Source organism: Corythoichthys intestinalis, chromosome 1 (assembly GCF_030265065.1).
Source record: "Corythoichthys intestinalis isolate RoL2023-P3 chromosome 1, ASM3026506v1, whole genome shotgun sequence".
Taxonomy (NCBI): Eukaryota; Metazoa; Chordata; class Actinopteri; order Syngnathiformes; family Syngnathidae; genus Corythoichthys; species Corythoichthys intestinalis.
The window spans coordinates 74,047,971-74,065,784 of NC_080395.1; the positions used below are offsets into that span (position 1 = coordinate 74,047,971).

General features: G+C 39.4%; 2 protein-coding genes across 5 annotated transcripts in view; one reads left to right on the plus strand and one right to left on the minus strand.

Moving 5' to 3' along the window:
- Positions 1–1,762: 1,762 nt before the first annotated feature.
- On the minus strand, positions 1,763–4,772 carry mthfs (5,10-methenyltetrahydrofolate synthetase (5-formyltetrahydrofolate cyclo-ligase)). 3 transcript variants are annotated; one of them, XM_057847797.1, is made up of 3 exons: positions 4,666–4,772; positions 3,771–4,035; positions 1,763–2,060 (listed from the first exon to the last, which is right to left on the minus strand). In XM_057847797.1, the coding sequence occupies exons 2-3, from the start codon at positions 3,979–3,981 to the stop codon at positions 1,834–1,836; spliced, it is 438 nt and encodes a 145-aa protein (XP_057703780.1). In that variant the 5' UTR covers positions 3,982–4,035; positions 4,666–4,772; the 3' UTR covers positions 1,763–1,833. The 3 variants fall into 3 exon arrangements, with proteins under 3 accessions (XP_057703780.1, XP_057703772.1, XP_057703764.1); XM_057847789.1 differs by lacking the exon at positions 4,666–4,772 and adding an exon at positions 4,391–4,468; XM_057847781.1 differs by lacking the exon at positions 4,666–4,772 and adding an exon at positions 4,103–4,384.
- A 589-nt stretch (positions 4,773–5,361) lies between these two features.
- Positions 5,362–17,814, plus strand: part of fah (fumarylacetoacetate hydrolase (fumarylacetoacetase)) — a 44,332-nt gene continuing 31,879 nt past the window's right edge. Inside the window, exons 1-6 of one of the 2 annotated variants that reach the window (XM_057839625.1) lie at positions 5,362–5,434; positions 5,673–5,898; positions 6,026–6,136; positions 8,990–9,111; positions 14,261–14,310; positions 15,654–15,744. In XM_057839625.1, coding sequence (XP_057695608.1) covers positions 5,818–5,898; positions 6,026–6,136; positions 8,990–9,111; positions 14,261–14,310; positions 15,654–15,744 — 455 coding nt within the window. In that variant the 5' untranslated portion in view covers positions 5,362–5,434; positions 5,673–5,817. Of the gene's footprint in view, positions 5,435–5,545; positions 5,899–6,025; positions 6,137–8,989; positions 9,112–14,260; positions 14,311–15,653; positions 15,745–17,814 lie in introns of those variants that run through there. The other variant, XM_057839633.1, reaches the window with a different exon arrangement.

A 17,814-nucleotide genomic window follows, 5' to 3' on the forward strand; every position in this document is an offset into this window, starting at 1 on the left:
TCACACAAGAAGGCCAGAGCCCGAGATTGAACCCTTGAGCTCAGAACTGTGAGGCGGACATGCTAACCACTCAGCCACCTGTTTTGGTAATTTATTTTTACTTTAATCAGAATGTGCATTGTATTTTTGTTTGGTCAAAAGAAACCCACCTTTACTACCTTCGACCTCGCTTATACTTAACCAATGTTGAAATTCGCCTCCCCAGTCAAGCTGCACGGAAACAGCGACAGCCAAAACAAGTGCCGCTCGGCCGATGCTGCCTCGCGTGCGCCAACCGGGAAGGCGGAACTTCGCGCGTTCTCTTCTTATTTTAACCCTTTGTACTGACTCCATGTTTCCAAAGTTTAAAGAAGATTCACCGAAAACAGGTTGACAATTTATTCGTCGACAATTGTCAAAAACAACGCAAAAACAGACGACAGAGGGAACAATGCTGAATCCAAAGCAAGGCTACATGGCAAATGTTTCCGAGCAGCAAATCTGTCTTATCTCAGTGTCCAGTGTTTTTTAAGTCCGTGGGCCGGCCGAAGGTGTGTCCGGGCGTTGCTTTGGGATCATCCCTCTCTGGCCGGTTTCGGGCTGTTTAGGTTCGTGCGTGGATGGGATGTGGTTGCCAAAGCGACTGACGCTGGTCTTGACATCACAAGCGCCTGCTATCAACTTTGTTTATCCGGGCTGGCTCTACTTGTTTTAGGACAAAGCGCGCTGGTCTTTGTCCTTGTTCGTTTGTCAGGAGGACTGATTGCCAGAGTTGGTGCGTCAATCTTACTCGTGGCGCCCACGTTGAGCTTCGGTGATAAGATGGCGTTGTGTATCTATTCTGTTTCTTTAAACTATGGTGTGCTATTTATTTTACATTAGGTGTGTTAGAGTAGTGCAGTCCTACAGTGAATATGAGAAATGATACTATTCCCTATTGCTTACGTGTGTTCGAGTAATGCAAACAGTTAGACGGTGCCTACAAAACGGTACCATTTGTCTTTTCCCCCTCATGAGCGCCGATAAGGTGATTCACTTTACTATGTTCAAGGCCACTGAGTGAAGTCTGCCTAAACTATAGTTAAATGAATGTGTTATATTAATGCAAACAATTATACGGTGTGTGCGAGAACGGTACCTTTTCCCTTCACCAACACTAATAAATGGATCCATGCTTGAATGAAAAAAATAATTGTGGACCTTCAAGATTTGTATTTGAGGACCCCTGCGCTAGATTGTTGATATGTGATCGTTTTAGTTTTGTTCTGAAAAAGTGAGTTCGAATGACTTTTGATTTTATCACCTGGCATTAATTGTCATCGTTCGTGAAGTGGATCTGCTCATATACTGTAAGCGCAAACTTTTCCTCCCTGCCTCGTGAGTGCCACAATATTGCAAATTGGCAAATTAATCTAATCCAAGTTGGAAAACACAAATATTTTTATATGTAGCCTACTGAAATGTACTTGATATGTTAAGAAATAATCAGGAAGTGTAAAATGAAAATCTTCACCGGGTATTTTTTTAGTAAAGTAAATTGGCGCCCCCTCCACTAGATAGCAGCCTAGACAACCACATACTGTAGCTCGCCTACGCCCTGATACAATGTAAGAACAGGAAATAAGAAAAATTCAGAATTGTTCACAGCAAAAGCAAACTACATCTAGAAAAGACCTGGTAAAAAAATTGATATTTTTTCCTCAGTTCAGCACCTGTCTGCAACAGTTGTTGAACTGACCTTGAATGTGTGAATAATCCAAAGGAAACATTGATTTAAGGACACTTTAATGATTTGGTCATTAACTTACACAAAATTAAAACTGGGTGCTGAGCAGTGTTAATTACCAATAAAGCTTACTGTTCATCTTCATAAAGGACTTCATCAATAAGCACATCGTTGTCGTCAACTGGAATGTCCTGACACAATTGCTCTTTGTAGGCCAATGCGATGGTGTGGGGCTTCCCTTTGGGATGCTGAAAGCAGCGCTCCAGATAGGTGTCGTAGAAACCCTTTCCTCTACCCAGACGCTTCCCTGACAGGTCAAACCCCAGACCTGGCATTAAGATGAGATCCAGACCCCCTGGAAAAGGTCACATCCAAAATAGATTAGTCAATTTTATTACATGGAAAGGAAATATACAGTACTGGACAAAAGTATTGGCACCCCTGCAATTCTGTCAGATAATACTCAATTTCTCCCAGAAAATTATTGCAATTACCATTATTGCAATAGACCATTCTTCGTTGGCCAACTGCTTCAGGTCTGAGATTTGAAGGGTGACTTCTCCAAACTGCCATTTTCAGATCGCTCCACAGGTGTTCTATGGGATTCAGGTCTGTACTCATTGCTGGCCACTTTAGAAGTCTCCGGTAATTTCTCTCGAACCATTTTCTATTGCTTTTTCAAGGGTGTGTTTTGGGTCATTGTCCTGCTGGAAGACCCATAACCTCTGAGGGAGACCCAGCTTTCTGACAATGGGTTCTACATTATGCTGCAAAATTTGTTGGTAATCTTCAGACTTCATAATGCCATGCACACAGTCAAGCAGTCCAGTGCCAGAGGCAGCAAAGCAGTCCCAAAACATCAGGAACCTCCGCCATGTTTAACTGTGGGGACCGTGTTCTTTTTCTTGTGTAAACTCTATGTTGATGCCTTTTCCAGAAAAAGCTCTACTTTTCTGTCATCTGACCAGAGAATACTCTTTCAAAACAAAAAAACTTCTTTTTGGCTTTCTCAGGTACGTTTTTGCAAACCCCAGCCTGGCTTTTTAATGTCTCTGGGTCAGAAGTGGGGTCTTCCTTTGTATCCTACCATAGAGTCCCTTTACATTCAGACGCCGACGGATAGTACGGGTTGACACTGTTGTACCCTCGGACTGCAGGACAGCTTGAACTTGTTTGGATGTTAGTTGGGGTTCTTTATCCACCATCTGCACAATCTTTTGTTGAAATCTCTCGTCAATTCCACTTTTCCGTCCACATCTAGGGAGGTTAGCCACAGTGCCATGGGCTTTACACTTATTGATGATACTGCGCACAGTAGACACAGGAATATTCAGGTCTTTGGAGATGGGCTTGTAGCCTTGAGATTGCCCATGCTTCCTCACAATTTTGCTTCTCAAGTCCTCAGACAGTTCTTTGGTCTTCTTTCTTTTCTCCATGCTCAATGTGGTACACACAAGGACAAAGGACAGAGGTTGAGTCAACTTTAACTTTAATCCATTTTAACTGACTGCAAGGTTGATTTAGTATTTGCCACAGGTAAATAACAAGTGCTTTTAATTACACAAATTAGAGAAGCATCACATGATTTTTCAAAGGGGCCAATACTTTCGTCCGGGCCATTTTTGGAGTTTTGTGTAAAATGATCATGATTTAAAAAAAAATTTTTTTAAAGTCCCATTCTCTTTTGTGTTTTTTCATTGCAAGCAAAATAAATGAAGACATTTGTAATTGCAATCATTTATGGTAGAAACTGTACATTATCTGACAGATTTGCAGGGGTGCCAATACTTTTGGCCTGCACAGTTCAGTAATGAAAAACAAAAAAACAGTCCCTTTTATATTTTTTGGGCTTACAGAGACTTGTATTTTGGTCAAGTGACTTTGACACAAAAGGAAGGGTCACAATCAATTAAATTAATCTATATGTAGTTTAAAGCGCCATTTCTGACTTTTGTGCAAATTTTTTTTTTTTATTGGGGGCTGCCAGTGCCCTAGAATTGTATTAGGTCTAGTGACGCTCCTGATTTAAAATCCAGAATTGATTTAACTTGCAGACAGAGTCTACCTGCAGACAATGCTTCTTCTCTGCTCCCGTCATCTTCAGCAGGCTGCAGGATATTCCAAGATGTCTTGGGTAGTGTGGCCATGTCCTCTATGCTATTGAGTTTCAGCATGTCCATGTGGTTGCTGCTGTGCTCATATCTGGGAATGAAGCAGCTTTTACCCACTTTGAAAATATTTTTGATGATTTCCTCGGTGCAAACTTCGTCATTCATGCTGAGAAACACAGCAATACGTTTGGCAGCCACATACTTTGGATGTCTGATGAGCTGAAAGAAACAGACAACACAAACACCAGTTAAAAAAATACTCAGTGTCGGGTGACCCTGTCATTACCTTTTGGCAAACAATTAAAGACTGTCGGTGTTTCTCCTGTTCACTTAATAATGCAACCCGTCGCTTTATTTCTTTTCTAAGCGCTTGTTTAGCTGCACGCGTAGCGGCCATTCTTTCGCTGTAAACATAAGAACAAAGTGTAGATTGTCTATGCTTCGACTGTCTGCAACAGAACAAATCTTCGTAGCGTTATTGCCTTATTAAATATTAACTGTGCCAACATGTGATAAGGGAAAGCCGAACCATTGAGTTGCATAATACTTGTGAAATATACCATAGAGATCTCACATGTAAGGCTAGATATCTGATGCCATCTGTGAGCCAACGGGTACGAGCGTCGTCTCTTGTCGACAAATTGTGCGTCTGTGCTCTTCTATAAATATAACATAGTCGACGAAATTCAAGTTTTTTTTTTTTTTTTTTTTTTTTTAATTGCTCAATTTCCAGTTGATTTTCAAACGATTTGGTTTTTCATAAACGTCAGAACAGCAGTAAATTTACAGTCAAACATATCGGAAACAAATAAACAAAAAAATTCAACATCCAGCCTGAATAATAGCCACCTTATTTACGGTTTGTTATATATGAAACAGTTTGCAAAATCCGTGATGAATTCAGCGAGGTATGAAAATTATATGATGGCGAAAGCTAAAGTTTCCCGACGCAACATGGCCGCTTGTTACTTACGCCGCCGACTTCACTTGCGTTCAATAGACATATATATATATATATATATATATATATATATATATATATATATATATATATATATATATATATATATATATATATATATATATATATATATATATATATATATATATATATATATATATATATATATACACACACACACACACATTTGCACGCCAACGTTCATCGATGTGACAAGCCAAATTTTAAATAGGCTGTACCAATAAATTGAAAAAAACGTAATTTAGATCATGATTGCTAAATGTGACCATTTTGTGTTTTATTAGGCTTTCTGGAAAACCCGATAAAACGACTGATTTTTGTGAGTTTTCCATCATGGTGTTGTAACTCAACCAGGTTTTCCCAGGTTGGTCATTTAGATTTTTAGACACAACAGTACCAGTTGAAAGTTAAAGTCAATCTGTTCTCAACAGTATTGTCACATTTCGCCACACCAAATATGGCGGTCGTTTCGACTTACATTTCTGGGCGCAAAACTGCTGTCTTTACAAACTATTTCTATTGTGCACAAAGTTGACGCATGATTATGATGTCACACAGTGCGCAAATGTCCTCTCGGAAATGTGGCTGTGATGACAGTGGCGATTGGCGAATCCGCAGCAACGTGCACGTGCAGCGGTACCACCAACTTTAGTTTTCACTTGTCTTTATCATTTTATTTTCGAAAATAAATAACTACATTGAAAAGAGCGTACATATAATTAACTGAAGTATATACATATGATTTAAAATCGTCCGTGCATTACCTTTTACATTAAGGGTTTATCTTTAGATTTATGCACAGTTACTTTATTGTGAAGAAAAAGAATGTGCTTAGTCATTCACCAAACTGGTTTAAATTAACCTCTGGTCTCAGAGGGTGGATCCTACAGGCTACCAGCGATTGGCTGCGTGGTGGCAGGCGGCCCATGCGAAGCCTGCAACATCTGTAAACCCTTCCAGATGCTGCTCACTCAATCACTCAGAAAGATTCAACTTGGAACCCTACGTCCTTGGATAAAATGTCTTTTATAAAAGTAGATGCAGCGTCTGATTTTTCTTTCCACAACCTACCATATGGCGTATTCTCCACTATGGACAATGTAAGAACATTTTTGTTTTTAAATGGAATAGGACCAGGCATTGTTTTCTTGCTCAAGTTATGACTTTTTGTTACATACATTATGAAAACTCAAACCATAGATGATTTAATAAGTCTTATTTCCTCAGCCCAAACGGCGCATTGGGGTTGCCATTGGAGACCAGATACTGGACCTGAGTGTGATACTCTCACTATTTCAAGGACCCGTGATGTCCAAAAATCAAGATGTTTTTCAACAGGTAATTTGTTTTTTTATTGAAACAGTGTTGCTTTAATCTTGCAAATTTTATGTGAGTGATGAATATCAATATTTTAACCAGAAAATGTTTTAGTTTGAACTATAAGTGATATATACTGTATATATATGTGTGTAAACAGTGATCCCTCGTTTTTAGCAGTTAATGGGGACCAGAAGTGAAAAAACGTGAAGTAGCGCCACCGCCCACAAAAAAACCCCAAATGAGTGTGTGCTCAATGTAATTATTCAGATTCAGCAATGGAAAGAGATACATATAAGACATATTTTTCACTTTTTTTTCTCAAAGTATCATTTCCCCGAAAAATGTTTGTGTATATAAATATTTTTATAACTATAATTATGATAAGTTTTAAACATGTTACTGTCCCACCGAATTATTTTTTAAACAAGAATAAAGTACAAAAATGTGTCTTCATCAAATGCTTCATTGAGTGAATCCGCTCAAATCCGCTCAAGCTGCTCACACATAATGAGCTGCCACAGCAGCTGTTTAAAAGTTAAACTATGATTAACGCTTGCAGCGCTTTGAAGCTTTGGCTTTCAGGCATCTGTGGCAACATCAAAGCAAAACGTCTGTCAATCATCGGTAACTTAAAAAGCAACTCCAGTGCACTGCCTGACCAACAATGAACAGCAGGGGGGAGAGTGCGACTACATGATCGGCGTAAATCTGCGATGGCCTGAGGGCACAAAGTTTGGAGCACGAACTAGCGAGGGATCACTCTATATATATGGCGGAAAACACAGACAAGACTGAAAAAGCAGTTTCTGCTCTTGCACCCCTCTTCAAAATAAACTGCTGTATTTTAAACCAAAAGAACTGTCTGTTTGATAGGACAATATGTCTATATGCTGACATAGCAGATTCATGGCGCATTAAGCCCCTGAACTATTTTTAATTTGTCCATTTTACCCTGGAAACCCCCGTTTACGGACGTCGCGCAACCGCTTTTGTTTCAACCCAGCCATAAAAAGAAGATAAGTAATCGTATTTATTATTCAGAATGTCTGTCATTTTTAGCCAAAAATCATTAATTGATGTATAATATTTATTTAAAAAAAAAAAAAAAAACGACTTCAAAAAATTATTCACTCGCATATTTTAAACTTTTAAACAAATTACGTCACAATGAAAAAAAGTGGTGTCTGTAAATAAATCATGGATATCTACCTCATAACTATGGCCTAATTTTATTTTTTATTGTTACTGGCGCATTTTCTCCGATATGTTAGATGATAAATAATCAATCCAAACAAAGAAAAAAAAAATAAATAAAATAATAAATAAATAAATAAAAACGTTTAAAAGGGTAAATATTAGAGCTGGGAATCTTTGGGCACCTAACGATTCGATTACGATTACGATTCAGATGGTCCGATTCGATTCTAAAACGATTATTGATGCACCCCCCCCCTTTTTTTTTTTTTTTTTTTTTTTTTTAATATTTTGTACATTAGTTCCAAAATTGTTCAAAAATACTCTCAGGCTAAACCAAACTACTATTTCAGTATCAAGTTAACATATAGCAGTAAACAAATATACAAAAATAACAGTAAATAAAAAACTCCCGTCCCCATTCTGTATCAGCAGCTTTAAACTACATTCAATTAATTTAATGTTGTGAATCAACCGTTAAAGTTGTTAAAATTGCTCCCGTTAATCCATAATTTCTCTTTTGTCAACTTTCGACATGTGAAAGTTTAAAAACTATTTTAAAGATAGATTCAAGTCAATATTTTACCGATTTAGGAGTATTTTAGATAAAAAATTAATTAGGTTTGCTTGGAAGGTTCGCTACAACAGCCTTGCAGAGAAGTGTACTGCTTTAAGATGGCGGCCGTTTACTACGTCTGCATCTAGCTTTTTGTAGATGTGCTGCAAACGCTACCGCTACCGTAGTGCATCTAGTCTTATATAAATGATATCTACCGTAACATTATGTGGATGACGTACTTTTGTAGCAGCTTCAGGTATGTTGTTGTGTTTTTTTATCTCGTGGCATGAGTTGAGCTAGAGCCGTGAGTTGAGCATTGGCATTACCCGAGGGGCCGGGTAATGAGAAGCATGATGTTTAGCTACTCTCGCTCCGTTGCTCATTGACCGCGCGGCGCACTGAGTGTGTTGTACTTCCGCTTTACTTGGCATATTTCAATAATCGGAATTTGGATGTTTGTGAATCGTTCTCGAATCTTCCACGGCCGAATCGCGAATAATCTAAGAATCGGAAATTTTGCACACCTCTAGTAAATATATAAAAAAGAATATCTCGACCACTCCTTGATGTCTGCGATTTGGTGACCCTTGTTATGTTACCATGTTTCACCCATAAAATCCCCCCAAAATCTGGCTGTGGCCATTCACATCTGTGTCCTGACACTCGCTGATACATGCTACATGGAGTTTTTCGATCGAAACAAGGTAAGTACGCGATAATATCTTGTTAAAATCATGGCGTTTTTAATTATGCTCTCGCGTGCTCTCACCTCCAGTTAGGGTCTTGCTGTTTTAAAAAAAAAAAAAAAAAAAATTAAAATGCCCTACTGTTCAAAATTATTCTTCCCCCAGAAAATTGAGATTTTCAGCTTTCCAATGATGTATAATACATGCATATAGGACAATCTTTGAAATTTGGCCAAACTGGGGTCGCAGAGCGGAACTTCAAGTCACCTGAGTGTTTTCCGCCATATATGTAATGTCGTTGTATCATTCTTTAGTACTTTTTTTTTTTTTAATCAACATTACGTCAAATCTGTCAAATCATACATACAGTATGTTTTGCTATATGTAATATTGTGTTTCATGGCGTATATGGTATTGTGTTCCATGTGTTAGCCTACATTAAATGCTTTCATGGCTCTGGGAAATGAAGCATGGAAGGAGACAAGGCGTACTTTGCAAATTTTGCTCTCGGCCAATGAGAGCACTCTAAGAGATGACTGCACTCTACGCAGTAGGTGAGTATATTGTCAATGATTTTCTTTCTCTTTCTTTCTTTCTTTTCTTTTTTTTTTTTAAACCTGTTAAGCAGTTGATGCTTAGACACAATGATTGGTAAATTTCAGTTTCTTTAAAAGCTGGAACAGTTTTAATGGGCCATGTGGGTGTTGTACTCTTAAAATACAGCTGTAGAGAAATGGGTTTTGGGGACAGAGAGTAAGAAAACTGAGACTAGTGATAGAAAATCTTGATAGGCTATCCCACATCTATTATTCATTTTTTTTCCCTTGCCCACTTTTTTTTTTTTTTTTTTGGTATGCCGTGCAGCAAAATGCACACTAAATGCGTCTTTTTACACACAAAAATGCCCCGTTCCTTTCCAAGAGCAAAAACATTGAAATGTTCACATTTCAAAATGTTCTCGTCCTATTTTTCTATGCCATTTACATTGTTTACTCATCCAAAAATTCAGGAAATTAAGAGGCAAAAAATTAATCTCCTACTTAAATTTGACAAAAATATCCCCATTTAATTCCAATGGCTTCATTCATTTCCGATGACTAAAAAATGACCCGAAATCAACAGGAAGTGACCTTAAAAAAACAATCTACAATAAGTGACCCAGAAATACCCTAAAATGAAATGGGAGTGAGTCACTTCCTGTTGAATTTTCAAGTGACCAAATATCAACTAGAAGTGTCCCATAATTACCCTAAAATTTATAAAGAAGTGACCCAAAATTAGGACAACAATAGCCATTCAATTCATTGAAACTGGGAGGACAAGCTGTGAATGCTCATGTTTCAGGGCCATTGACGACACGAGACGTCCAATCCATTTTGACTAGGAGAGCTCGAACGAGCGTTTATTTATTTGCCCCTCCCAGTCAAGATGAATTGGACGCCTAGCGGCATCAATAGCACTGAAACATGACTTAAAAATGAAGTGACCTGAAATTCCCATATGAATAAAATGTGACCAAAAATCTAGAGCGACCCATAGAGAAAAAGCATCACCAGGCAATTTCTCCAGAAATTACTTTTTCTAGTTAAATATAATATAGTGTTGCTAGCTTCATATGATTACTTTTATCAGGGGGAAGAGACTACACCAGGGAACCTAAAGGATATGATGAGGGAAGAGAGGTCAGATAAGAGTGTTTTAGGACAAGGTGAGTGGGCAAGCAATGTTTGTGAAGTGTACTGGGGAGCCTCGTATTAGGACAGTTGTCAATGATTTTCATTAAGCTAATGTTTTATATGATTGTATTTGGATTACATGCTATTAGTTAATTCACACAAGTGTATTTTTAACATGGTGGCATGGAGCATGACTATGATTAAATTCATTCAATTGCGCAGATCTGAAAGCAATCATAATTTTCCCATGCTCAAACTAAGCGTTCAAGTTGTACTGTACCGCATATACAGTGCTGGCCAAAAGTATTGCCACCCCTGTAATTCTGTCAGATAATGCTCAATTTCTCCCAGAAAATGATTGCAATTACAAATGCTTTGGTAGTAATCTCTTAATTTGTTTTGCTTGCAATGAAAAAACGCAAAAGAGAATAAAAAAAAAATCATAATTATTTTACACAAAACTCCCAAAATAGGCTGGACAAAAGTATTGGCACCCTTAGCCTAATACTTGGTATCACAACCTTTAGACCAGGGGTGTCCGAACTTTTTGCAAAGGGGGCCAGATTTGGTGTGGTAAAAATGTGGGGGGCCGACCTTGGCTGACGTTCTTTACGTAGAACAATATACTGTATTTAAGCAAATTTTATCAAGCAATTCTGTGGGTCGCATTTGCTTTATTATTTTTTACATTAATAATTTCAACAATCTCACAACTAGCCTTTGTGGCGTTCTGTTTCGACTCTCGGGGTCTTGCGAAATACTGCTGCAGTGAAATTAAACTAGCTTCAAGTTGCTTCAATTTCTCGGTACTTATCTTCCCTGTAATCTTGTCGTACATGTCAGCGTGTCTTGTTTGCTAATATTGCCTCACATTGAACTCTTTAAAAACAGTGACTGTCTCTTTGCAAATGAGGCAGACACAGTTGTTGCGTATTTTAGTTAAGAAATAGTCCAATTTCCACCTATCCTTGAAGTGTCGGCCGTCACAGTTTTTTGTTGATTGTCGCCAATTTAGAAAACTGGGAGTAAAGGGTCACATGAGGTAATGTTGCTAAGAGTGCTGCTGCCTTTTAGTGAGTAAATGAGGAGCAGCATTTAGTGTTTAAGCTACTTCATATGCCGGTAGCAGTACTGCTGACCAATTTATTAAGTCTGTGTGCGGCCCAGACGTTATTGATTTTACAACAGAGGCTGGGGGCCGGATGAAATTTTACCACGGGCCGCATTTGGCCCCCGGGCCGGACTTTGGACATGTCTGCTTTACACGAAATAACTGCGACAAACCGCTTCCGGTATCCATCAATGAGTCTCTTATGCCCCTTTTCCACTGAAACTAGTGGGTCAACGCGCGTTTTTTCCAAGCCAATGCATCCCACTAGCAGTCGGCATTTGGCACCTTTCCCAATGACAAAAAAAAGCCGTGTCTTTTTTTTTTTTCACCCGTCTAACCCCCCACCCCTCCTCAGCCGTGCGTAAGGTTACGTGGCGTCACCACGCTAAGATGCGCGTCGACAAGTGCGACCAAATTCATTCATTTCAAGGAAGTAAACAATGCAGAGCAACATGGAAGCCTTCTTTCTCCACGGATGGAAAGGAGTTGGCAGGTTTCATCATCTTTCCAATGCTGGGGCATGTTGTTCAATGTGGTGCGCTACTGGCTCCTTCTTCTTCTACTAGCTTTGTTGTGAGCATCGACGTAACTACGGTTGTGGGCCGTGTTAAATGGGAGGCGAGTGGCACGTTGTTATGATGCATCACATAAGAGCCTACGTCGCCACGTAGATTAGGGTGTTGACTATTGACCCGGGGTTTTGCTCTCACACTGCATGACGATCAGAGCCGAGGTGATCTTAACACGGGTCAAGGCGGGTCGCTGCACCTTTCCCACTGTCACCAAAAGCCGATTGTTAGTGGGTTGACATGGGTTTTTTGGGCCAATGGGAAAGGGGTTTTACAATGCTCTGCTGGAATTTTGGACCATTCTTCTCTGGCAAACTGCTCCAGGTCTCTGAAATTTGAAGGGTGCCTTCTCCAAACTGCCATTCTCAGATCTCTCCATGGGTGTTCTATGGGATTCAGGTCTGGACTCATTGCTGGCCACTTTAGAAGTCTCCAGTAATTTCTCTCGAACCATTTTCTAGTGCTTTTTGAAATGAGTTTTGGGTCATTGTCCTGCTAGAAGACCCATGACCTCTGAGGGGGACCCAGCTTTCTCACACTGGGCCCTACATTATGCTGCAAAATTTGTTGGTAGTCTTCAGACTTCATAATGCCATGCACACGGTCAAGCAGTCCAGTGCCAGAGGCTACAAAGCAACCCTAAAACATCAGGGAACCTCCGCCATGTTTGACTGTTGGGACCTTGTTCTTGTCTTTGAAAGCCTCATTTTTTTCCTCCTGTAAACCCTATGTTGATGCCTTTTCTCAAAAAGCTCTACTTTTGTCTCATCTGACAAAACTGGCCAAAACTTTTTTAGCTTTCTCAGGTAAGTTTTGGCTAACTCCAGCCTGGCTTTTTTATGTCTCTGTGTCAGAAGTGGGGTCTTCTTGGGAATCCTACCATAGAGTCCCTTTTCATTCAGACGCCGACAGATAGTAGGGGTTGACACTGTTGTACCCTTGGACTGCCGGACAGCTTGTTTGGATGTTAGTTGTGGTTCTTTATCCACCATCCGCACAATCTTTCGTTGAAATCTCTCGTCAATTTTTCTTTTCCGTCCATATCTAGGGAGGTTAGCCACAGTGCCATGGGCTTTACACTTATTGATGACACTGTGCATGGTAGAAACAAGAACATTCAGGTTTTTGTAGATGGACTTGTAGCCTTGAGATTGCCCATGCTTCCTCACAATTTTGCTTCTCAAGTCCTGAGACAGTTCATTGGTCTTCTTTCTTTTCTCCATGCTCAATGTAGTACACACAAGGACACAGGATAGAGGTTGAGTCACCTTTAATCCATTTTAACTGGCTGCAAGTGTGATTTATTTATTGCCACCACCTGTTATGTGCCACAGGTAAGTAACAGGTGCTGTTAATTACAGAAATTAGAGAAGCATCACATGATTTTTCAAAGGATGCCAATACTTTTGTCCGGCTCATTTTTGGAGTTTTGTGTAAAATGATAATGATTTAATTTTTTCCCCATTCTCTTTTGCAGTTTTTTTTTCATTGCAAGCAAAACAAATGAAGATATTACTACCAAAGCATTTGTAATTGCAATCATCTTCTGGGAGAAATTGAGCATTATCTGACAGGATTACGGGGGTGCCAATACTTTTGGCACTTTTGGCAATCTTATGTGTCACATAGTTTCAAACTGTGCATTTTTGGTTGTTTATGCAGTCAGATATCTTGTGAAATCATAGCTGGTGACTACAAGAAAGCCGGAATCATGATACAGCCAGAAAATAATTAACTTTAACCATCCCCTTTTCAGAGAAAAAGCTAGAGCAAGTTGATGAGCACCAGCAGGTTTTAGTAACTGGACATCACTGTGTCACTACTATTTGTCGACTTTAGGCTTACCTGTTTCAAAATGTCTTTTTTCACTTTCAACACCACTGCTGCCAACCCCATGTTTTTTTTTTGTGTGTGTGATTGTTTTTTCCCCATAATGTAGTCTTTCTTTCAACGCTCTTGCTGCCAACCTTGAGTTTGTGGGGGTGGTTGGGTATGTGTGTGTGAGTTTTTTTTTTTTTCCTGACCACAATTTGTTGCTGCTACTCTGGAATTTTTGTTCATTTCTTAATAAATGTGTTTAGCTTGGTCATATTCTGTTCATGTATGAGAATTAAAAAACCCGTAAAATGAAAACGTCGACTAAGGATATCTTTACCTCAACTTTTTTTCTGTTCAATATCAAAAGAGAGTAACTCAAATGCTAAAAACAAGCTTTCAACGTGACCTTTTCATTGAAATGTAATTTTTTTATTGACTGTGTTTCTTGATTATTTAAATTGATTGCTTTGTTGTTGCCCAGTGTATCACCCTTGCTTTCATCTGAATTGTCCAACTTTTATGTCTGCAGAGCTTTTGTCCTTCAGAGTGCAGCCATAATGCATCTTCCTGCGGATATCGGTAGGTGTACACACAAAGTACTGACACAAAACTGTACTGTAAAGGATAAACAATTGACCTTTTGCAAAAGCTCCGCCCCCACCTTGGTTACGGTTGCTAAGACGACAAGCCTCGTGACTAACGGCACAAGCTGTTGCAGGCTGAAGGAGTGTTTTAAGTGTTTTATTTTGGAGCAATACCAGTTCAACATCCTCCAGACTGACGCAAAAGGGTTTGCAATATGCAGTGGAGGGTTATATTGAAAAGATTATGAAATGTAGCAAACTATTGAGGCAAAAGCATGCTGGTTTAACACAACAAAGCAAAGAGTTGGGATACTAAGGTGTCGATTCACAAATTATTACATGAAAAATAAAAAACAGAATGAATACCAAGGAGCTAATGTTTGCTTAAAATGAGGACGCATTGCTGTAATGTTAGCGCACTCATAGAACGACCTGCAAAGACATGCAGTGAAGTAACTTTAGATAATGAAACAGCGAAACATATGTTATAGCGATGACATCCTAGTTAGATATAATATTTTATAACAGTACTAACTACAACTTTGATATCCAGTTTTATGAATGTTCTTGCCTCTATTAAAGCAATTTAGCCTCTGGCGTTAGCTTAATCTTACCTTACCAGATGTATGCTTGTTTATTGTGGAGACATTTATCTGGGAGTGACACCGTATATCCAGTCTGTTTAAGCCCTTAGAATCCAGTTTTTTTTTTCGGCTTTGGGAAGGGAAAGGTCTGCGTTGTTATTTTCCTAGGGTATCTCGTATCCAAACTAGATATGCCATCAGCACATTGATTCACCATTTTGGGCATCTGCATCTTGTTGGGCCTTTTCGTCTTATTCCAAAAAGTTTGGATGGCAGTTGGCCATCTCAAAAACACCAATTTCATCAGTTAGACAGCAAGACATCTGAGAGTTTGTCAGATCATGCTCACTTAACAACCATCTCTAGGACGTGTGACTGGTTAAGGGACATTTCGGATGCAGTGTTTGCCAAAGGTCAATTGAAAACTTTGAATTGTATATAATTCGTTCCACCTAAGGATGGAGGTGTTCATTTAAAAAGAGGAAAATTTTACCAAACAGGGCAAAAAGTTAATATGTGGGTCAGACCTTGGGTCATACATGATGGCTGCAGAGTGCGGAGAAAGCAACAGGGCCTTGGTCTAATTATGAATGTGAAAAGGAGCTCACACATGGAAAGGTCTCATCTTATCAGGTTGATACTCCTTGAAAAAAGCTACCGTAGATCATTCTTGGTGTAAATATGAAACAGCGACATTTTGCAGTTAATTTGACTATATGACCTGACTTCTGTTTGAAATTTTATTTATAAACAGGTGATTACACTGACTTCTACTCATCGAGGGATCATGCAACTAATGTTGGCACCATGTTTCGTGGAAAGGAAAATGCCCTAATGCCAAACTGGTAATCCAATAAAATACACTTTGTATTCTTGTATTCTCTATACTTATCTAAGCCATAGACTTTGTAATGATATTGACGGGATACATTCCCCAGAAACTGGGCTATGCCTTCAAGTAGGGGGCGGGCTCACACTCCGCTTCAGTCGGTCGAAGTTCTTCTCAAACACATGCAGCGATCCAATGGAGAATTTAGGTTGAAAAAGTACGAAAGCTGTACCGCATTCAAACATTGGGAAGGATTGTCTCAGGAGTGATTTGTTCGAGGATTCAAGGTTATTATTATAGTTTTCGTACCATGCATACATTTTGAAATGTTGTGAAAAGAATCAATGGCAGATGTTAGGTTTCTGGGTGAGCGGGGTACCCAAGCGCAGAGATGATAATCAAAACTGGTAGTGACAACAATTATTGACAAGTTTGGCAGAAGGTATCGAAATAGTATTGTGAGCCTTTGCGGTTGGTGTGCAGATGGGCAAGCATTCGCTCAGGCAGGCGGGTTTTACAGGATCTAGGGAACAAAACCAAAAATTAGCTAAATAGCAGATTTTCAGGTTTTCTGACTGAGGCTGGACTCACGAACTCATTGAGCTGAGTTGTTGATCTGGCGATGAGGTGAGGCCAGGGACTGGTTTAAGTAAGCTGTTAACGATGATCACCTGCACCTGGTCCCAGGCTCACCCATCTGTCTAATCAGACAATCAAGACAGACACACACACTCACACAAGAGGAGGAGCAGGCCTCAGGGGGCAGAATTCCTAACAGGAGAAATTAACCGCTACCGCATTTGCGTCATAATTCACAATATTTACGTAAGATAAATGCTAACTGCCTGTTTTTTTTGCTTTTAACCAAAAATAGTTTTACATTCATATCTATAAAGAATTCAGGGATTTAAGCATTTATTCACAAGAATTTTCAACGTAAAAAGCTCTTTGTGGTGATAAGGCGGCGCCACAATGGCTTAAAGACTAGCAGCACATTTGACATATTTGTGTAAAATAAATGCTGACTGCCCGGTTCCTTGCTCTTTTAACCAAGAATCGAGACCATTTTATGTCCATATCTATAAAGAATTCCGGGATTTTAGCATTTAGTCACAAGAATTTTCAATGTAAAAAGCTCTTTGTAGTGATAAGGCGGCGCCACTGTGGCTTGAAGACTAGCAGCACATTCGACATATTTATGTAAAATAAATGCTAACTGCCTGTTTTTTTGCTTTTAACCCAGAATCAAGACTGTTTTATGTCCATATCTATAAAGAATTTAGGGATTTAAGCATTTGTTCACAGAATTTCCAACGTCAAAAGCTCTTTGTCTGTGTTTCCACTCGATCAGCTTTGACGGAGATAAGCCCCCTATTAATCGGCCCCACGCCCCATCAATATATTATGAAGTCTATGTCTAAGCAATAAGTGCGCCACTCGATGATAGGGGAGGTAACCTCTGGGTACCTCACAATACGAAGCGTTTTGCGATACAAGGCTCATGATAATGAGGATGGCACAAAATGGCTATACAATTGATACATAGCTCAGGATACTACAGAATAATACAACAAATAAACAGAAAACAAGCTGCCATATTTTCGTCCTTCTGCAGTGAATTGGAATGAGTTTATCTATAGTTGAGATCAAATCCATTTTAACTGGGAGAGTGGCAGCGAATGACCATTCGTTCATTCGCTGGTATTCCTCACACTTCCAAAAGAATTGGACATCTATGACCGTCAGTGGCCGCCAATGCCAGGCAATGATTTAATTTTTGGTGCATTTTACGTCATTTTTCCTGTTGATTTTCTGTCCCCTCTTTTTCCTTTTTGGGCATTTGTGAGTCATGTTCTGTTGATTTTGGGTTACTGAAAAGGAAGTGACTCAAGAATGTCCCCAGAAGTGACTGAAAATCATCAGGAAGTCACCTGTAAATGGCCTAAAATGAACAAGTGACGTGTTAATGCCCACAAAAGACTGGCTGTGAAATCCCTGGTTTCAGTGCTGTTGACGGCGCTCAATCCAGTCAAAATGAATTGGATGTCTTGCGCTGTCAATGGCAGCCAGTGACCTCAGTAGAAAC

What these genes read in the sequence shown, in the direction of transcription:
- mthfs (XM_057847781.1), bottom strand. Translation starts at nt 4,213, where the DNA reads ATGGCCGCTACGCGTGCAGCTAAACAAGCGCTTAGAAAAGAAATAAAG. An exon ending in CTTTAATTGTTTGCCAAAAG is followed by an intron (nt 4,036 to 4,102) that starts GTAATGACAGGG and finishes TGTTTCTTTCAG; the next exon opens with CTCATCAGACATCCAAAGTA. An exon ending in AGAAGAAGCATTGTCTGCAG is followed by an intron (nt 2,061 to 3,770) that starts GTAGACTCTGTC and finishes GACCTTTTCCAG; the next exon opens with GGGGTCTGGATCTCATCTTA.